Genomic DNA, 21,276 nt, shown 5'->3' on the forward strand with positions numbered 1-21,276 from the left:
AAAAAAATCATTGTGATTGTGATATGAGTCATGATTTCAGTTGGAATGATCACTTTTGCATTTCATTTTCACTAAAAAAAAAAAAAAAATTAAGATGATGATGATTTTTGTTGGGCTCTGTACTAAACAATCATATTCCCTTGCATCTGGAGAATATGATTTGTAGGCTGTCTCTGTTGCACCACAGTGTTTCATTTATTGTATGTTGTGACACATTTTACCTTTATTAAAAAATCTGCTGCTCCTGCAATTTGAATAATATTTCGATTAATTATTCTGCTCTAATCTAAACCACTCTGTTTGGAGGAAAAACCTAGAGTAGTGACAGTCAACCCCAGCTGCACAGAAAAGCCTCAAACATTAGAATCTTATTAAAAATGCTGACACTGCCTCTTCATATTAATATATATATATATGAAATTGTCATAAATTGTCATCAACCCACATCAATGACATTACTAATAAAAAACAGCATAAATGCCTTTTAAATTATATGGTTTTGGTCTTGAATATCTCTTTCATAGTGATGTACTGTTTCAGTCATGTTTTATCACTGTTCATCTTTTTTTCCTGAATATTATTTTCCTTGTGTAAAATTTTCTGTCCAACTTCTTACTCTAGATTTTTGTCCTTTGTTACCTGTGTGTATGTCTGTGCCTCAGTCGAGTCCAGTCCAGTAAGCTGCTGGGGATCCTATCAGTCTGTCTGACTTGTGAGCCCTCTGTCTTGCTGTACTCCTCATCATGTGTTGCATACGTCTTCTAGTTTTGTCCAGTTCTCAACCAAAGACTGACTTTTTTACTTTGTTTCTCATTTTATTTGAAACATTTTCTTGAACAAACTTCCAGGGAAGGTTAAATTGTCCAGTCATTTAAAAGAAAAAAAAAACCCATTATAGTCTGAAAAGATCACTTTTACAACTTTTATGTAGCCCAAATGTGCAAATCTGTTTTCCTCTTATATTAATTGTCTTGCGACCCCTAAAATTTAATTGTGACCCCTTTAGGGAATCTTAATCCTCGAGCTGAGGAGCAAGCTCTGTAATAAGAAATCATAGCAGCTAGAGAAAAACCCAGAAAATCACCTATGAACTATTGGGAGGCTGAGAATCAAACCTTGATCATCATGACCTGAGCCTGATCACACTGAGGCCCTGTAGCATGAGTGGTTCCCCTGTGGAACTGAATCCCCATCCCCCCACCCCAGCCCACTCCCTTCTTCCCTCTGTGCATCTCTCCCTGTTAATCCCCCTGGAAGGCAGGCACCTTCCACCCAGGGCAGCTGAGGCAGGATCTGTGGTGCCCAGCCCTGATCCTGCCTGTTCACCACTAGATTAAAACGACCTGTGTGAACAGCTGTGAGAGCTAGGCTGCAACTCCCCATCACTACAGCCATCTACTTCCACCTGTTCATCGAATCATCCAACCATCTATTCAGCGTTAGCACATACCCAGCACATCTAGGGAGAGAGCCTCTTTCTTGAAAGCATGGGAGCTATGCAGAGTATGTGACAAGGCAGATGGTTGGGGCTGGGGATGAGGAACATGGTGAAGGGCAAGGGTTGGGGGCAAGACTATGTTTTTGTGTAGAAGGATCACCCTTAACAGCCATCGGGCTTGTGTGAGCAACAGATTTTGGTCACTGTTTACAATACAACCTGAAAAAGAAATCCAAAGACAGAAAGGAGAAGAGGGAAAGGACTCTTAAATGGTTTACATTAACATGTCCTTGGTTAAATGCCATCCTCAAACACAAACCATTTCAAAATGGGTGGTTCTTAATTTAATTACAGTGTCTTGTTCTGGGTGCTTTCATGACAAAAGTGCACTTAGGCTGTGATTTTTTTTGTGTGTGTTTAGATTGGCTGAGAGGAGAAGCAGCTCAGGCAGGTAGTTTAAGATCATAGCTGCTCTGCTGCATTAAAAGCTAATTTTCTCCTTTTGCCTGTGGTGGAGATATTATCATAAGAGACAAAAGAGCTGTTTAGGAGGGTGGACACAGCCATACATCCCTGAGCTGTTTATCTCTCCATCAGGCTTAGTGGGGAGAGTGTGTGCTTCCGCACGTGTAAGAATGCATGTATGCATGTATGCAGTGAGCCTAAAAAGAAAGAGGTGAAAAGAAAAGATGGTCATAGCATGACTGTGCTTGAATGTTTAGAAAATGGCTCTGAAATTAAAAAGAATAATTAAGAACAACTTGTTTTTCATTCTGACTTTAATCCTGAATTTCAAAAAAAAAAAAAAAAAAGCCAACCCCTTACTACACTAGGAAATAATTAAACCAGCAATGTTATAAATTTCCATGTCTTTTTTTAATATAACGCAGGTTATAACGCTATGTTGATAGCGTGAAAGTATCTAAGTGCTCAGTCTACAGAGAAATGTACACAGCCTGTATTCAGAAACTGAGCCTTAAAACGAGCTGTCAGGACTTCTGTAACTTTGTGATGACACAAGAAAGCAGGCAACACTCTCAGCCATGCCCTCACCACGGCCCACCTGAACCCAACATCCAACCTTGCAGGATTTGGTTTTTCTGTGTGTTTACCTGAAATCTGCTATATTTTTATTTGATCACTCAGAACTCAAAACAGTCAGCCAATCAGAAGAGAGCCTCAGAGCCTCTCCTCTGATTGGCTAACTGACCTGTTGTTGCTGGAGGTCCCAAGAGAATCCTGAGAGAGGAGATTTAAAACTACATTGAGATGTTTTTTGATTCTTAAAACCCACAAATATATCATCTTATGGATTTCAACACTTCAAATAAGGAACAGTGTAAAACAAGGGACCTTTAATGTTTTAGTTTTATTTAGTCACTAAAACCTCTCAGGCCACATAGTAGCTTCTTGTGGAGGTTATGCCTGCAGTCTTAGATGCCACATAACCTATTCCCTAATGTTATTTGCTACATATACAGGATTTGTTACATACACAGTATATTAACACAGGATATAGCATTCAATTTATTATTTTTGTTTTCTTTTTTCTCTGAGGAACTTATGACTTCATGCCCTCCCTCCTACACACACACACACACACACGCACACACACGCACACACACACACACACACAGTTCTGAACAGAAAGACTCAGAGAAAGTTAAGTGGAGCACGCACATGAGAGTGAATAGGCAATAATTACTATGGTGCACAGTGATGTGATCATGTCATAGCGTACTGCCCTTAATACTTATTGCAGATGACTAGTGCACCTGTGTGTGTGTGTGTGTGTGTGTGTGTGTGTGTGTGTGTGTGAGTGAATGTGTGTGTGTTTGTGTGTGTGTGCATATGGGCTTGTATGAATGTCAGTGGGTATGTTTGTGTGTCAGACACTGCAGCAGGAATATGTGATAATAATAATAATAATATGTGTGGGGAATAGAAACAAAGAGAAGAGAAGAGCTGAGATAAGAGGATGAGAAGAGGAGGAGAGAATAGTGTGGCAGCTGCACTGTCTAAGGATGTGGGTGGGGAGACATTTCAGTTGAGCATGAGCGCACTGACATTTTAATGGAATCTATAATACATGCAAAGTGGGTCACTGGATGGGTGTCCTACTTCCACGCCACGAGGCACAAGGTCCCCTCAATATCTCTCTTTCAAAGTTCAAGTGTCAGCTGGTCCGTTTTCTGTTTTTTTATATATTCACACTGATAAGAGATATTTGGACAGATATTTTGGTGACATGCAGTCTATGAGTTGATGTGTCACAGTTGATAAAACTGTAGGTGACATGTCTTGGCATGACATATCTTAGAGAGTACAGATTCTGTCAGTTTCTGTGTATGTCAGACTACACCACCCACATTCAGTGTAGGGAGCAACTTGGCCAGGCTACTGGTCATCTAGTGATTGCAGCTGGTCATTCAGGCAGTCTGTTGGCATAAGTGAAATGATATATGTAAGGAATGTATTTTTTATTTTTTTTGCTGACAGTCATTAGTCCCGAAAGGATAAATCCTATGAAACGGTGACACCCTGTGTCAGGTCAAAATTATAATGGTTCACTTTTACTTTAGGTCACAACCAAGCAGCAACCTCTGGGGCTGACAAACCAAGCCAACATGGGAAGTGCTAAAAACTGCTGTTCTTCAAATTGCACTCGAGGCTGGCTCCAAAAGAGAGTCAGTCCCCACAGACTCACATGTTAAAATGTCCAACTTTACAGCAGAAATAAACTGTTCTTCAGAAACCTTTGGGTGACGTCATAGAGGCTACATTCAGCTTTATTTCTATGGTCACAGCCACAAACTAATGATCAAAAATCATTGGAGGATTGACGGGTCCATATTATAACCATCAGGGATGCTTACATAATTACAGAGAACATTGAGATTAATGCTAACATAGCATGCTAACATGTACACTAACATGCTAGTTAGTGTGTTAACAACCAATAAAGCTGAAAAAATATTATATCTCAGACTGATTAAAGTTGATCTTTAGGTGGCTATAAGTGATATTTTCATAATAACAATGTGTGAAATGACATGTGTAAACACTGTGACAATGTGAGAGGTGATGAACCTGTGCAACATAACTGTTTACAAAAAATGTACATTGCAGCTTTAATTATCACGAAGCATGGTATGCTATATAAATAGCTATATACTGTATAGTCTGATACAATGTGTATTGTATAGAATACATTTCTTCAAAAAGATTTTAAAATGCAAATAATTTAACATGATATTATCTCTACTGCCATTACTACGAAGAGAGCTGATGCAGTATCAGTTTCATCCAGTGACATTACCCTCTCCAAGCAGTCTTGGCTGACCTGAGCTACCCCGATGTATTTGTTTGAGCATGCCTGTTCCCATTAGAAAGGCCCATTACTTCATGCTTTGTTTGTAGTGGGAGGTCTCTGTGATGACTGCTTTATCTTGCCATCCTGTCGAGCAGGAGCCCACTGGGAGAACGAGGCTTTCAAGTTTAAAATCTCTTACGCCAAGTTGAAGGCACGGCTCAAGTTCAGCCTAACTGAAAGCTAAATTGCTCTCCAGTCAACACAAAGCAACAGATCAAGAGTTGCAACAGTGAGATAAGAGGTGCTTCCTAATTTGAAGCAGCTGGAAAATAAAGATGATTCACACCTCAGTGGGAATTCCAAGATCTGCTCTGATAAGGAGATGTGCCTCGGACCTGTTTCATTGTTCTGCTATTCCTGTTTTGTTGTGCTGCCAAGGCTCTCTGGTTTCAGTAAATGATTGTTAGAAATGCAGAGAAACAGAGAGAGCCTGGGCGGTCACTTTCTGCACAGCTGCCAAGCCAAAATGTAATTTAATGGTAAAATGAGTGATAACACTGGATCCGCTTACTGTACCATCAAGACTTTGTGCTCTAGTCCATGGGAAACATGAATACAACTACTAGTCCATGAGAGCTGAATTTCTGCCACTTTGGCGTTTTCTGAACTGATCACTGACAACTTCTATCAACACGTCAGAGCTTTATTGAAGCTCACTGTGATTTGTATTGACATGACTGTCATGGTTACTTTGTTGTCTGTTGATGTTAAGTGGGTCAAGCTATCAGAGGACACACATAGTGAGCACAAAGTCTGACAGACAGAGAGGTCATTTGAGGGATATATAAATGGTAAGAGAGGATTTTAAATTAGTGTAACTTAATATTTTGCAATTTTTAAAAGGGACAGGTAGAAGCCTCATATTCAGGCTACATCCACACTACTACATTTTTGTTTTAAATCTCTTTTGCTACGTTTTCACCTGCTATCCATGATGGGACAGGCAAAAACAGAGACCTTTGGAAACAACACCCATGGTTGCTCCCTCCCTGATTGGGTCCTATCAGCCTCCTCTACCAGCGGTGAACATGAACATGAATATTCATGCAGCATGCAGAATTTTAACAACACAATGGCTGTTCCTTGTTTGTAGTATTTTGTGTGACTATTCAATGAGAGAAGCGACAATCCTGTTCACACCTGCTCATGTATGCTCAGTGTACATGAATGGTCATGTATGTATGTGTTTTCAGGTGCATTAGTTTGGATGGAAATCGTCCAGTACTGTGGATGTAGCCTCTGTCTCTCTCTCTTGCATGTCTTGTCACAGCTGAGGTTGTTTCGCCTGTAACCTCTTTTAACCTGTGCTTCCTTTTCCGCTGCTGTCACTGAAGAAAAGCAGGATGTATTTATAGATGCTTCTTCCTCCATGGACAAACACTTGTGACATCTTTGAATGCCTGGTCCTGTTGTGGCTGTTATGCCTCTTAACGGCTGTGTTAACATAGGAAAACATTTACTCCTGTACAATCTGCAAAGATGGAGCCTTTTTACTGTCAAGCCTTTGCTGTACCTAGGTGAATGTAGAATAACTTGTTTTTAAAAATGACGATTTTAATAACATCCTGTCTGCATGTACATTTGTGTGGCACCTTCTTTTAAATGGGCTTTTCCACCAACTTTCTTTGACACATGTGGGAGCAAATGCCAGTCAGAATGGCATTCATGAAGACGGCCGCTTGCAGAGCTTCCTTCCACTATTCATACTTTTAAGTGCAGCCCCCCCACCCTGCCCCCGACCACAGCTGCCTGCACCTTGTGGGAAGGCAATATGCTTGGCAGGGCAAAATGAAGTGCAGTGCCAGAACTGCCACACTTCTTTCCTGCTCCCCCATCATTATCAGCATTTAGAAAAGGGTAAACAAACCTCAGGTGTCCTGGCACACCACTGGTAGGCAAAGTGTCCACCCCGCAGAGACATCATGTCATCCATGCTGTGTGCAGGTCACAGCCTCTCAGCCTCTCCCCACCTCTGCCTGCTCACTTCCTGTTTTTCATAGTACCGGGTCGTAACAGAGCATCTGCTTTTCTTGCTAATCCTACAAATGTGTATACATGCTTCTTGCTTCTGGGCATCTGTTGTGACTCACAAAGTAACAAAGTGCTCTTTTGCTTTCTCTCTCTTGACCCTTTGGTACTTGGCATGACTGTGCCTTTAATTTCCAAATGGGGAGAAGTGGTTTGCCCAAATTGGCATACTGTCAGAGCATTGACCACTTAGCACAAATAGATTTCAACCCTCAGGAATAGGTGAATTAGGCATGGAGATCGGAGCTCTGTCCGGTGTTGTACCCTGCCAAATGAAGATCATTATCCTGATCTGTAAGTTTCTGACCCTGGAAAGATCACTGAGCTGAAAGGATGGTTACCATCACCAATAATTTACTCCAAGTGGGAAAATATGTGGTCAAAAAAAAATTAATGGTCATTACTCCACTTACAGGAGGTAGATGAAATATTTATGAGGAATGAGGTCAAGTTTTAGTGAACTATAGAACTGCAAAATAATATGGTCATATTAAGGTGCTTGCTATATCCATCATATTCCTGTGGATGTGTTTTAAATTGTAAACATTTCAATTTTTCAGTGTTTTAAGTGTCTTTTAAAGGTACAATATTGTATAAAGTGAGATTTCCATGTTTTTTTTTATTATAAAGCAGGTCTAGGTTCTATATTAATACTGTGAAAGTATCAAAGCGCTCAGTCAGAGAAATGCACACAGCCTGTATCCATAAACTGAGCCTTAAAACGAACTGTCAGAACCACTGTTACTTTGTGAAGTCACAACAAAGCAGTTACTACTCTCAGCCATTCCCCAAACCAAGCCCATCTGGACCCACCATCCAACCTTGTAACATTTGGTTTCTCTGAGTGTTTACCTGAAATCTGCTATATTTTTATTGGCTCACTTAGAAAACAGTCAGCCAATCAGAAAGGGGACTCAGGGCCTCTCTTCTAATTGGCTAACTGACCTGTTGTTACTATAGCTCCAGAGAGAGGCATGAGAGAGGAGATGTAAAATGATAGTTTTTTGTTCTTAAAACCACAAATATATCCTTGTATGGATATCAACACTTATAAAACACTGGAAAAGAATAAAATATGCTTTTTATTAAATTGCTGTAATTTTCTTATCTCATGTTATTTTGTCTTATAGCTGCATAGTATTTGTTTACAGCAGCCTCCACTTAGTGAGTGCCCACTGGAGGAGATGCTGACATTAATGAAGATTAAAATCTGCTCACAACTAGGTTATCGTGTGTTATAAACTATGTGTTAAACATGTACGTTCTGCTTATAAATGTTTAATAGGAGAGATTAAGTAAAGTGTTACCTGGGTTACATATCTAAGTGCTGTATGGCAGCAGTGTTGTTCATCTTGATATTTCTTGCCTGTGTAGAACTGCTTGTATTGTAAAGTAAAACTGTCTTTAGACAAAAAAGACGTTGTTTTTTGTCTGCTCTAATGAGGGGTCCCCACAGTGGATCACCATCCACATACTTGATTTGACATTGGTTTTACACCGGATGCCCTTCCTCGCGCAGTCTTCGTTTGGGGGAGCCGGGGGATCGAGTCAAAAGATGAGTCATCTTCAATTTTTTGGTTTTGCTAGATGACCATGTTTTTTGTGTGAGCGCTCTGCTGTGACATAAATGAGCAGGCTGCGTGTTTTGATTTTTGTTCCAAACAGTCCCTGTGCAAATAGGTTTCATCAAAGTTTAAAGGGCCACTCTGACAATTTTACACATGAAGATCAATTTCCTCCTATTACCCCATGATAACAGTTGCACAAGTCTTCTAAAGTCTGAGAAAAAATATTCACTGATGATGTTGTCAGGGTAATCTGGGGGGTGGGTTTGGACATTAAAAACAGTAAACCCTGACTAATATGGGATATTTGAGTTTAATATTGATTTCAATATTTGGAAGTTTAAATATTTGCGATAAATATTAACCATGAAAATACTGTTTCTATATTGAGATGTACCAATATATCTGCAGTAAGCTAACACTGGCCAATATTGGTTGATTTATCTGTTTGGCTCTAACAGAAAACCTGTCAAATTGGGAGCATGGAGTTTAAAAGATGCAGGCGTTTAACAAGCAGAGATGGTTGAGCAAACAGAAGCTGTTGGTTTCATTATGGTCAGTATAGGATCCAGCATTTTGGATCCATTCTCTGACCAGTCTTTTCAAATTAGACTCTCATGTGTTATTAACTGTATGGAAGTGCAGTACTAAAATGCTTGAGTGCCCCCTTAAATCCTTTTTCAAATAGTTTTTAGATTATTTTGTCTACACCCTATTATTTATTGTGACTTCATGCGGCACTTACTTACCCAGAATCCTCAGCTGAGTCACAGCCCCATGAAGCCCAAAGAACATCCAGAGCGGGCGGGAGTTGTCCACACACACCTGCATGCCCACGTTGGTGCCGTTGTGGCTCAAGATGACCTCCCCTTCCTGGTTTACTAAGAAGCCCAGGATGTCACTGCTTTGGAGAGGTGTGGGCACCCGACACACTGCCCAAAACTCCTTTCTGTCCACCAGAGCCTCTGGATTGTAGGGCAAGTCGCTTGGGCGCAGCACTGCTGGATCACAGGACGTCACGCCGTAGGACAAGGAGCCTGAGCGTGCCGGGCTGGATTTTGTGACTTTGATGAAGACAGTCTCTCCAGTGCGCAGGGGCCGGTTGGTGAAGACCAGCGTGCGCTCTTCACGGGCATGCTCAGATCGTGCCACAGTCTGCTCATCTAGCGTCTTAATGTGGGCGCCTCGCAGCTGGTGGAAGTGGAGGTCACTTTCCAGGGCAGACGGCAGGAGAGAGGACTGCTGGGAGTTGAGGGAGTTCTGGGGGATGGGGCAGGTGGAGGAGGAGGAGGCTGAGGCCAGGTGGAGGGTGTGGCGGTGGGAGTGATTGTGAGCATTGCCTCCATCCTCCTGCTGCAGGTTGAGGTCACACAGGCTGACGGACAGGCGAGAGTCGTCCGCTTCGCGCCGCAGGGAAGAGGAGCGCACTGTGGTGAAGGAGCGTGGGCGCAGGCAGTCGGGAGGAACAATCTCACTGCCTGGAAAGGGACAGAGAGAAGAGGAGGTCGGGTTGAGATGGAGAGAGAACAGCAGTTAATACTGGTATTACTCTGTTTTGCTTTGTTTAGCTTTTTTCCCAAGGCCTGTAGTGATGACATGTCAACTGAATCCCAATTGTGAGCATACAGTTCTAAGAAGGGTTGAATCTACTGCTTGTTTGACAGAAAGCTTATGATATAAACGAAAGAGCAATTCATCTGTAGATGCACAAGCTACTTCTAATTACTTATATCTGTGGGTGTCAGAAAGGATATTTCACGATAAAGAAATTAAAGAAATCAATCAGTTGCTCCCATGTCTGCACAGGGGACTTTTCATACAGAGCAGGTCCACACGGCACTCTTCATAATATTCTTTACAGAGACCCAACGTTCCCCCATGAAACCTTAAGCAGAAGCGAGGCCATCTGGTTGGGTTGAGAGAGAAAGAGAAATGGTAGAGATGCAGGTAGGGTTATTGTGTGGTATATAGATGACTTATCATCTCATATGAAAATAATTATGAATAATTTTAAAAAAGCAATAAAAGAAATCAGACTTCATCAGGCCCAGGCTGACGTCCTGTTGATGGGACATTTAAATGCCAGAGCAGGATGTGAGCCTGACACAACCTTATCAATTCCCATAGACAAATGGTCCACAGACATAAACAACCTTCCATCAGATTTCAACTGGACAAACATATGCAATAACATTTTCTCTATGACATACAACTCCAAAACCCAACTAATCCAGATCATTCAAACTTAGAAAAACTCTAAACTCTATGAGAAACAACACCAAATCACACGAAAACACCTTGTCACCCTTTTTTTTCGCCCTCTTACGACACACAACCATCCCTCTTCTCACAATCACATATTGCCAGTTGATGATATGTAATTGATTCTGTGACCTATGTGCACGTATATATACAGACTTGTTTTTACTTTATTACCATATGTGTATATATATATATATATGTATATATATATATACATACATATATATATATATATGTGTGTGTGTGTGTGTGTTTGTGTGTGTGTGTATAATAATGATATATATTATAGATATATTATATATTAGATTTTATATATCACTTGATTGGGTTGGGGGGACTGGGCTGGAATGTCAAGATGTGGTGGATGCCTGTCGTCCTGCCTGACCTCTGGACAACATATTGGGGTCCCTGGTGGGGGTGGCATGGGGCAGGACCTGGCAGGACCTCCCCCCTCTCTCTTTCAGGGCAAGGAGAAAAAAAAAAGAGGGCAGATCCCCTCCAAAATGGTCTGGGGGCTGCCCAAAGTAGGGGAGAGAAAAAATAAATAAAAAATACCATTCACACATTTCCATAACCCTCCAACCCAATGGAGGAACGAAGTGAGGAAAAAGGGGGACGGGCCTGCTGTCTGGGCCCTACATACATTTTGTTTATTACGTTTTTGTAATAATGTCTTCTATGTCACTGTCTGTCATTTAATGTATCATGTTTTCTCATCAATTAAAAAAAAAAAAAAAAAAAAAGATGACCTAAAAACGGTATGAAAATGTGGAGAGAGATGCTAAAACAGCTGCCCTGAGCTGAGACAGGATCAGTTTCAGTTTTTCAATCTCATTCTTCATTTCCTGAATACATAAGAATGGTGATAAATTAGACCTAATCTATATGAGTAGTAGACTAGGGAAAGTTTTTGCAGCACTGATCATCAAAACTGGGATGCTGGCCTCCCTTATGGAACACAAGGCCTGAATAAAGGGCCTTGCCTCCTCTTGCTTCACTCAAGGGGAGAGGCTTATGTCTAGTTCTATTTAACATCTACAGTAATGACCTGGCAGCATTGTTGGAACAATCTGGAGCCCCTGGCTTAATCCTTAACAATAAGGAAGTTAAATCCCTGCTCTATGCTGATAACCTAGAGTTGCTGTCACAGACACATCAAGGACTACACCAGCATCTGGATCTCCTGGAGCAGCACTGTCAGAACTGGGCCCTGACAGTCAGCTTTAACAAACATGACAGAAGCCCAGCCCAGAAGCCCTCACACCAACCAATGCATTCCGAGCAGAATCAGGCTGTTAGCCGCTGAATATTACCATTAAAAAAGAACATTTAAGTTTTGGTTACATCTTTAATTGAGCCCCCAAACACATATCTGAGATTTTAGGCACTACAAACCCAAGAATTGTACCCCTATAAGAGCTCCTGCTGTCAGCTGTTCCTGAGTTTACTGATCAAATAATGCCTAATACTGTTCTACCTCAGACCAGCACTGCTTTGCAACCACTAATCAGAGGAAACCGAATAATTCAATTCACAAAAGATGCCCATCTGGAATATTAGACAAATCAAACTTAATTGCTATCTGGCCACCATGAATATAAACTGGCAGATTATCTCTTTACTGTCAGAGACATTAAGCAGAGACAGGTTGTGACCAAATACAGACGCGAGAGTCGAACCATGGAGAAAAGACAACACAAGCCGTCCTGGCTACCACCAGAGGAGAGTCTGTGGTCACTGCACAACAGGTGAGGTAGAGAAAGAAATGCACTTCCTCTTAAAATGTGACAAATATAATAATATCACAGTGGGATACTTGAAAAAATTTGTTTTATTCACTTGTATTACTTCTTTTCTTTGACTGAAGTTAGCATGCTAACCAACTAGCTCCAGCTCATTCACTGCAGCATCCAGGCTGCCCTGAGGAAATACTAATCAGTGGGTGTTTTCTAACCTCATGTATTGTAAATGCAAGGATGGCAAGATTGGTAAGCAAACAGCAGTTAATGCTAACATAGCTATGTAGCACTAGCAAAACAAATAGCTCCTTTTAAATAAATTCGGTATATCTGTGGATGTGTACATATTTGTGTGTGTGTGTGTGTATGAACGATTGTGTGTCGGTTGTATTCCTTGTAAGCCGTAGTACAGTATCACTCTACACAGCCATTAATGTTTGTACATGTCTTCAATAGCAAGAGTAGTGGTCACATGCACACAAATACACAAATGACTCCACCTCTGATAAGCTCTCCTCAGGTTGCTTTCAGTCTCATCCTACGCTTCGACACGGCTGCTCAAAATAACACCTCTAAATGTGCCCTCCCTCTCTCTCCCGCCCCTCCTTCTGGTCTGGTGGTGGGGGTAAAATTAGCCTGGCGTCCTAAGAGAGACCGCTGTTACCCTGTGGGCTGGTGTTTGGCTGGGTTTGTGTGTGTGACGTATTCACATGTGAATTTGTAGGACAGACACAGGAAAGGAGAGACAGACTAGAAAGCGATGATGACCTCTTCTCCCCCCACACGGGAGGTTATGAAGATAATGAGAGACCCTCCTCCATCAAATTAAGAGGTGGAAGAGTGCATGGTCTGAGGGGGAGGATGGAGGATGAAAGACAGTGAACAGCTGCTGACTGTCTCTGGAGAGTTTCTCCAGTCCTGGTCAGCTTCGAGCCCCTCTATCTGATCACGACCTGGGAGCCTGACTCCAGATAAACCTCTTAGCTTCAATTACCAGGGCTGTGGGACAGGCTGCTTGCTGCTAACTGCAAACTGCAGCAGTGGAAACAGAGCAGCCAAGCCTCTTACAATGCCCTCCCACAGCTGAAAGGGACACAAGCCAAAGGAAGATAGATTCATGACTGCCCTAAAGTAAGCAGACAATTTGCTGGGTGAAATAGGCATAGTTTGAAGTTAGTGTTTTGTTCCTCAGTATAGTTTTAACTGGATTAAGTTGCTAATTAAAAGTGGTAAACTAAAAACTATAAGTGGTAAAGGGTGAGATTAGTGTCTTATCAAGGGAATAATTCTATACCAGTATCGATACTAGAGTCGATACAAGACTTCTTTTCATTTAACACAAGAAGCCAACCTTCTTAAATGTTAAATGGCATACAAGAACTGCCTTCATAAATTGTTAATTTGTGCTATGTTGCATTTGTAACGACACCCAACAGTGATGTCATGGGGTCCTGAATGAGGACTGTATATAAAGATGGATGACATCAAAGTTCTTGAAGAGTGAAGCCAAAACATCTTAATCGCTCCCAGGTGATTGGTTGCAAAGCGGTGTCATAAAGGCCCTCCATGTTAGCAGATGTCACATGAGACAAGCTAACAGATCACTGTAATTTCCCATAGCACGCTGGTGAATGTTCAAATGGTCGTTTCTCTGAACTTTCTTTTTAATTAGTAGTTTTATGCTAAAAAAGAGGATTGTCATGTCATGATTGACAGCTGTGATTGACTCATGATGAGTGGGTATATGGGTGGGATCTTAATACCACGGCTCCACTGCCTGATCACTCTGGAGACTCTGGCTCCAAATGATGTCACCAATGAAAGATAGCACCAATTGTATCTGGGATATTTTGGCTTCATACAGTGGGAGGAAGTGGAGACATGTCGTCCATCTTTATAAACAATCACTTTTCCTGAGGTTCATTTATACATAACTACTGAGACATTAAACCACTGGAGGCCAGCACGAACATTTTCAGAGGATGTTAAGTTACTCTTTAAAATTCTATTATGAACAACAGCAAGTAAAAGCTAAAGGTTATGCTTTACACAAACCTGATAATGCAATCTGCCACTTAAATCACCGCATATCAGAATCTGGGTCTCATACATTTTTTTTTTAAAGTTAGAGTTGTGTTATATACGACACTAATGCAAAGCTAAAGATAACATTTATTAGACACCTGATAACACAATCTTCATCTTTAATCAGTTAATTTTTGGATTTTGGGTCATTTTTGAATATATGACAGTATTTTACTCCCAATAGCAACAACAAAGCATTTTGAATTTTCTGCAGCTCTGGTTAATGCTGCTGACCTGTTGTCATAATAACAGCGACCAAAGTTAATTGTTATTGTTGTATTTAGAGCCATCTGCCTAGCTGAGCTGACAGAATAAAAACACAAAAATAAAAATAACAGTTAAAAAAAAAGTTCAAGCAAATAGTCCAAAAAAATCTGTAGTGTTGCCACACAATCTCAGAGACTCTGGTGTTTCTATGTTGAGGAACATAGAGAATATTATTACTAGAAAACACATTTTGTTCAGTACTGAAACACCACTGAGCTGTGATACCCAAACAGTATTAAAATCAAAAAGTCATTCCAGGATCCAAGATCCAGTTCCATATCTTAACTGAAACCACCTCTATGAGCTATAAAAGTATACCGGAGTCATCTACAAAGACAGAGGCTGACATCAAATACCATGCTGTGAATGTGTTGATCTGAACTGGAGACGACAGCAACCTCCATAGTGTTTGATCCCCTGAGAGTGACATATCTGATTTTCTGCATCATCAGTGCAATGCTGTCTGATGAGCCCTTGTACACTGTAAAGCTAAGATAGTATCGCCGCTGCCTCAAAGTGGTGTCAGCCATCAATTAATGTTAGCTGCTAACCCAGAGCGTGACACTTTGTGATTAATGTTTAATGGAACTTAGGCCCTGTAATTGTGCTAATTGATTTTTTCAGAGGGGCATAAAAATGGAGAGGACAGTGCCTTTGGTGCACAGGCAGCTCCCAAAGACTGCTAATGAACCATTAAACACCTCTCTGCTCAGAAGTGTGCAGTAGTTAACAGCGAGTCCCCGGGGCTAGCTGGAGATGACTAGCCTGCCAGCTCGGATTTCATCTACTATTTGCTCTGCTATCAATTCCACCTGATGGACTCTCAGCCTCCATGAAACCCTCAACCAGAACTTAGGGGACAAGCTGTGGAAATGAACCTAAGTTGTAATTGAACAGCTCAATCTGCCATGCAGTCCATTTCCTGACTTTATGGCACTTCCTCAGACAGAGAGCCATTTGCTGAAGGGGGGCCTTTAATGAAGCAGAGAAACCTTAATGTGGCTCGGGCCCCAGGTTTTGCTCTCAGATGACTAGACAAGGCCTCTCCTTTGGCAGTGGCATGAAGAGCAGTCATGCTAACTGCTCAACCACAAACCGACTGTGATGCCGAGCTGTCTCCCGCTTGTTCTGAATTGTTGAGGGATTTGAATGACATCACCAAATGAAATTGTACGGGTGTCTTCTAGAGCCAGCCATTTCTCTGCTGCCCATCACTTCATCCAAAATTGGATTATGTTGGGACCGACTTTGTTGCAAGACCTCCGGGACATGCAGGAGGAATGGAGCTGCAGAGAGGATGATGACATGTCTGGGAGGGGGATAACAGCGGATGGAGTGAGAACAGAGAGGAGAGGTAAAGCCGGGAAAGGAAAGGATGGCTGCCTGTAACAATGCTGGATTTATGTTGAAAGGAGTCAGTGGAGGCTTCCAAAGAGCCGTGAATCATCTTCCTCTCTCTCTCTGTCACTCTGACTCTAACTCAAACGCAGAATGTATGAACACAAACTCATACGCAGTGTAAATTGATTCCTTTAAAAAATATAGTCTTTTATCAGCTATTTTCAAAAACCTTCTCTGAGGGTTTATGTTCCTTTTTATATCCTCTCCCTCTTCCTCTGCCTCTCTCACTTTTCAAAGAGTAGTCATTTCAAACCTATATTGGCTGGTGTGTCATGTATTCTTCTTTTTGCTCCTTTATTCATCAAAGGCTGGTGAGACGGAGCCACTGCTGTACTGCATGTGCTCCTAATCCTTGTTGTTAGCTTGGAGGACAGAAAGAGGAATGAAAGGAGTGCAGAACATTTACCCTGCATTTGAAAAAGCTCGCCCGTGTGTGTGTTTGTGCACTCAGAGTGTCTGTGTGTTATCTGCGTCCGTTTGTGACCTCACCAGCTGCTGCCCACTAATCGTGGTGCACCTGCGTTTTTCGTTGATACAGTCCCTTTGTCCTATTGGTCCCTTTCAAATCCACCACTCACAGATGCTCTCTCCCATTGGCCAGGGCCAGAATTTTGCACTTTGACAGCAGCATTAAACAGTGTGTGTGTGTGTCTGTGTGTTTCTGTGTGTGCGTGTTTGCTTTCTTTCTCTTGCAGTGGGGCCATGGAAGATGCAGCTGCTGACACTGTGAGCCTGGAGGGGTTGAGGAGGGGCATTCATCACCTGATTCCTCATTTTGACTGAATTTCAAACCAAATGTAGCACCTGTTGGGCTGAACCATTAATTCATTCATGTGGGGGGAGTTTGAAAGTCATGGGTCAGGTCCTCTATTGGACTTTTTAAAAACTCAAACCCTGTTTGGCCTGCATTGTTTTCTCAGTTCCTCCGTTGAGCATTTTTCGATTAGAATAATGAAGCACCTGTTGGGCTAATCCAGCATAAATAGGTGGACAGGAATGGCAGGTAACGGGACGCAGAATGACAGTGTGTCTATTTTGGCCCAGATAGGCTTTGGCTCAAGCTGTAAATGTTTTTGATTAGGGAACAGCCACAAAGCAGGTTAGCTAATGCTGAGCATGGGGAGGTGGATAGAGGGAGAGGCTGGCTTAGTGGCTTTACTAGCCTGAGCAGATGGAACGTGCCAGGGGTTTGAGCCAGTGTTGGAGAAGAGGGGGTGGAGAGGGTGAGTGGTGGGGGGATTTACTCACTCTCACGCACACATTCTATCTCACAAGGCTTATCTTTATCCATACTCTCAGGAGGGTTTCATCTGATGTCAGCAAAGGTGAAGAGCGAGCTGGAGAAAATGTAAAGAGAGCTCTTATTAAGATTTGAAAGGGAGAGGAGAGGAGAAAAGAGAAGAGGAGACAAGGAAACAAGATGACATGAAGCTGATGTGCATCAGATGCAAAGGGAACTGGTCAGCTAGGATCAGCTAAGAAAGAAGAAAGTCGAGATAGATATCCAGGGAGATTTGCTATGAACAGATAAAGCACAGAGTCAGGGAGACAGCGCAGGGTTGTTGAAGGAGAAAGAGGCAGCGTATAGCTCAGTGACTGACTGGGGGATTAAGACACGAAGACTGACCGGCCAAGTGATTGAGAGACTGAGATATAAAACAAGTGTGTGTGTGTGTGTGCGTGTGTGTGTGTGTGGGGGGGGCTCAGAGGGTCTTTGTGCTAGATGTTTGGGATGTTCTTTATTCCCTGGCACAGCCCCAATCCCTAGTCCCCGATCGGGCTGGGCAGCTTTGAACCAGGGCTTTTGGAAAGAGCAGCAGGCTCCCAGGGCGACACATGGCCATAACAAAGAGCCAGGCAAAACACCCCGTAAGTCACAAAAGCCCCGTCCCTTAGGTCATCGGCATAATTCAACATGTGCCGCCCCTTCTCTGCCAATCAGCATGCCAGTACCTCAGCGTTAATAACCTCTATCATAAGGTTCTTATATTAAAGCCCCCTGTTTTATTCTTGTGCTCAAGCATGGAGGAAGCGTGATAATAGGCTAATTTATTGCTGGGAGAAGACTGACACCCTCACCACATGCACATCAATCTCTTTAATAGAAATCTGGTACAACACCTAAAGCTGCACTACTTCAGCTTTTCATATTAACAATGGGTCAAATGTCTTTCGTGTAATGTGTGCAGCAGGGAGCTGTTTTGAGTTTTTCAGTTTTCTGATAAATCCCCAGAAAACTACTAGCTCAGCACCCAACAGCAGACAGACAGTTAGTTCCTAAGCATAGTGGAGCATTTAGCATTAAGATATTTCCCCTGCGGAGTTGGTGTAGACCAAACCAGAGCTAAAAGGAGAGTAAATGTTGGACATACTGTACATTTGCTGGATGGGCACAACTCCATCTGAATGCCAATACTGCTGTGTTGGATGTGTAAATAGGCAAATGGTTGCTTACACATAAACCATTTTATAAGGAGATAACATGTCAATGTTGTATTTGCAACTTGTTCTGCTGCCTCCAAGAAGCCAAAAAAAGCTTTAGTTTTAAAACATTACTTCAGATTATTCCAACTTCGGTTTAATTTTTACATGTTTGCCAATTGTTTCTATCAGCTTTAATAACATGACTCTCAACGAAGTAATTGCTGAGCTTCCCCAGTGGTCAGAAAACCAGAGTTTAGTCACAATATCTAAATATGGGCTGCCAAGATTTTCATTATTGATTAATCCGGTGATTATTTTCTCAATTGATTGATTATGAAATTTTTGGAAGTATCGATAAAAGGCCATAGTAATGTATTTAATGTAATTACAAACAGTCTAAAACCTTAAAATATGAAATTTATTAACACATGTGACAAAGTAAAATGGAAAACTGTCACATTTCAGAAGCTGGAACCAGATGATGTTAAACAGTTGTTTGAAAAATGACTGAAATGAAAATCCATTATCTAAATAGTTGTTGATTGTCTGTTGATCTAATTGAACTAATTGATCAATTGCCTAATTGTTGCTGTTCTAATCTAATCATCTTTATTTGGAGGTAAAGCCAAAAGTGTTATATCATCAGGAAGTCAAAGTTGAGCCAGAGACTTTTACAAGAGACAGTTTCGGTTCTACCATCTGACTAAGTTTGGCTAACCTCTGCTTTGTTTACAACTGGCTCCCTTTCATCGATCTCACTGTGTTCCCAGATCTCAGCACCTGGTGAGTACAATGTTAATACCAATAGGAATGATGGGAAAAACTACGGAAATATGACCAAAGGACTTCTCCATTATATAGAAGCATAATCACAGCACAAGACAAGGATGGCTGCCTAATTTTAGAATATTATTTCTGATCCACTTGCTTGAACTGTGTCATAAAAGAACATTCATAAACCCTGTGACTGCTGTTATCATTCTGTCTCCGTCTAAAAGTGTTTAAGCACGGGACTATAAAAATATGGTGTTGATTCCCCTGGCACTGCTTCAGAATCTCCCTCTGAAGCCATGAAGTTCAGCACTTCATGGGGGGTGTTTCAGAGGATCTTCAATAAACATCAAGCTTTGAATGGTTAAAGTTGCTTCTTTTGAGCACAGAAAAAAACCCAAAACAAAACACAGAGTTGGGTGCAAAAACAGGAGACTCAACATAAAACCTGACAAGTTACCTTCAGTTTACCCCCATTAAATGTTATCTGTTCAATTACTCGAGATAAAGTTCAAAATGGAATTATTTTACTAATATCGACTAATCTGTCTCTTTGAAGAGGAAATTAGTGTACTGGAGTATCCGGCAAAGGTAGAGTAATTTAAAACTGATTCTATATGCCAAATCATACAAATTCAGTTTGTTCTTCTTAGTCTTTTGAGCTCTCTGACTAACGACCATCAACCAAACTCAAGCCAAGAAACACAGTATTGTTAAATTTGCTGCACTTGATGTCTAGAGGTCTTTACAAAAGTAAACCCACTACAGTTCCTGAACGAGCACAAAACGTCAGATTAACACCGTCTTTTCTGCTTTGTGTATTTTTGTTGGTGGGTCTATGTGAAGCATCAGGATTTGTAAGTGCGGCCATTAACTGTGAGGCTGAGTCCTGCCAAGTCAAACAGCAGTTCCAGACAAGTGCTCGCAATAATCAAATTATTATTTCTCCCAGAGGTATGGGAACCCTTGTCTGGCTCTCTCCCTCTCTTTGCTGGATAACACAACAAATGTAGCTGATGTACTTTGGTCAGTGCAGATGACTTCATGATAATCAAGTCCTTGGAGTGGAGCCAGAGCATAGTACGGAGAGAGAGAAAGTACAGTGACCAAAAGTTCCATAACATAAAGAGCTCTATTTCAACAGCCCAAAGCACATGGTCTGAAGCCCACGGCATAAGTGCATTAAGGCATGTGTGATATGGCGTGTCCATATCACTTTTGTTATTGTAACAGTGGAAAAAATGGTCACTGTGCCAGGCGACTGGTTCAAAAGGGGTTGTACTTAATCTTGTAATTAATCATGGGAGTGTTTTGGGTGAATCATTTAATAAACCATTTAATAAACCATCAGAATGTCATCTCCAATTCCCTTTAAAAGCCAGACAAGCCTGCACCTTGGTGGATTACTATTATAATGGCGCAGTGTTTCTGACAGAATGAGATTCTTTGTGGTGAGTTGATTATATATTTTGACTGACCAGTGAGCCCCGTCCTGGAACATGCACACAGCAGCTCTGTGCGCACCGAGGGGCAAAGAAGGGCTGAACGAATCAGTGTGCTGCACACAGCACTACAAAGAAGCAACCGTGCACATCATAATGTTAGAGATCTTTCATAATGTATGATGGTAAGTGTCAATAAATCTTTGGTTTTTATATGAAACTGGACACCTTTTCTTTTTTCTGAGACCTTAAGATGGCAATGCGCCAACAATGCACCTAGCCAGATCTCATTTTAAGACCAACACACCCATGGGCACACAGATGGGCATAAGTTCATCTGCTATTTAAACAATGTGGGCAGTGGACGGCCTAGTGAGGGTCGACACAAATGACAACTGCGTTGATCTGAAACTAGCAAAAACACAAACTAGCAAAAACACAAATTAACACAACACATGCGTTGTGCTTTGCGCCAGGTATA

The 21,276-nt window shown here is 41.6% G+C and overlaps 1 protein-coding gene across 2 annotated transcripts in view; it reads right to left on the minus strand.

Annotated features, from left to right (window-relative positions):
• The window catches only part of neurl1aa (neuralized E3 ubiquitin protein ligase 1Aa), a 78,262-nt gene that overhangs the window by 8,067 nt on the left and 48,919 nt on the right, over positions 1 to 21,276 (minus strand). For both annotated transcript variants that reach the window (XM_071504848.1, XM_071504850.1), the window contains exon 4: positions 9,154 to 9,882. In XM_071504848.1, coding sequence (XP_071360949.1) covers positions 9,154 to 9,882 — 729 coding nt within the window. The remainder of the gene's footprint in view (positions 1 to 9,153; positions 9,883 to 21,276) is intronic.

The sequence above is a fragment of the Trachinotus anak genome, unplaced genomic scaffold, assembly GCF_046630095.1.
Source record: "Trachinotus anak isolate AG129_WGS33_773 ecotype Australia unplaced genomic scaffold, CSIRO_AGI_Tana_v1 ptg000019l, whole genome shotgun sequence".
Classification (NCBI taxonomy): Eukaryota; Metazoa; Chordata; class Actinopteri; order Carangiformes; family Carangidae; genus Trachinotus; species Trachinotus anak.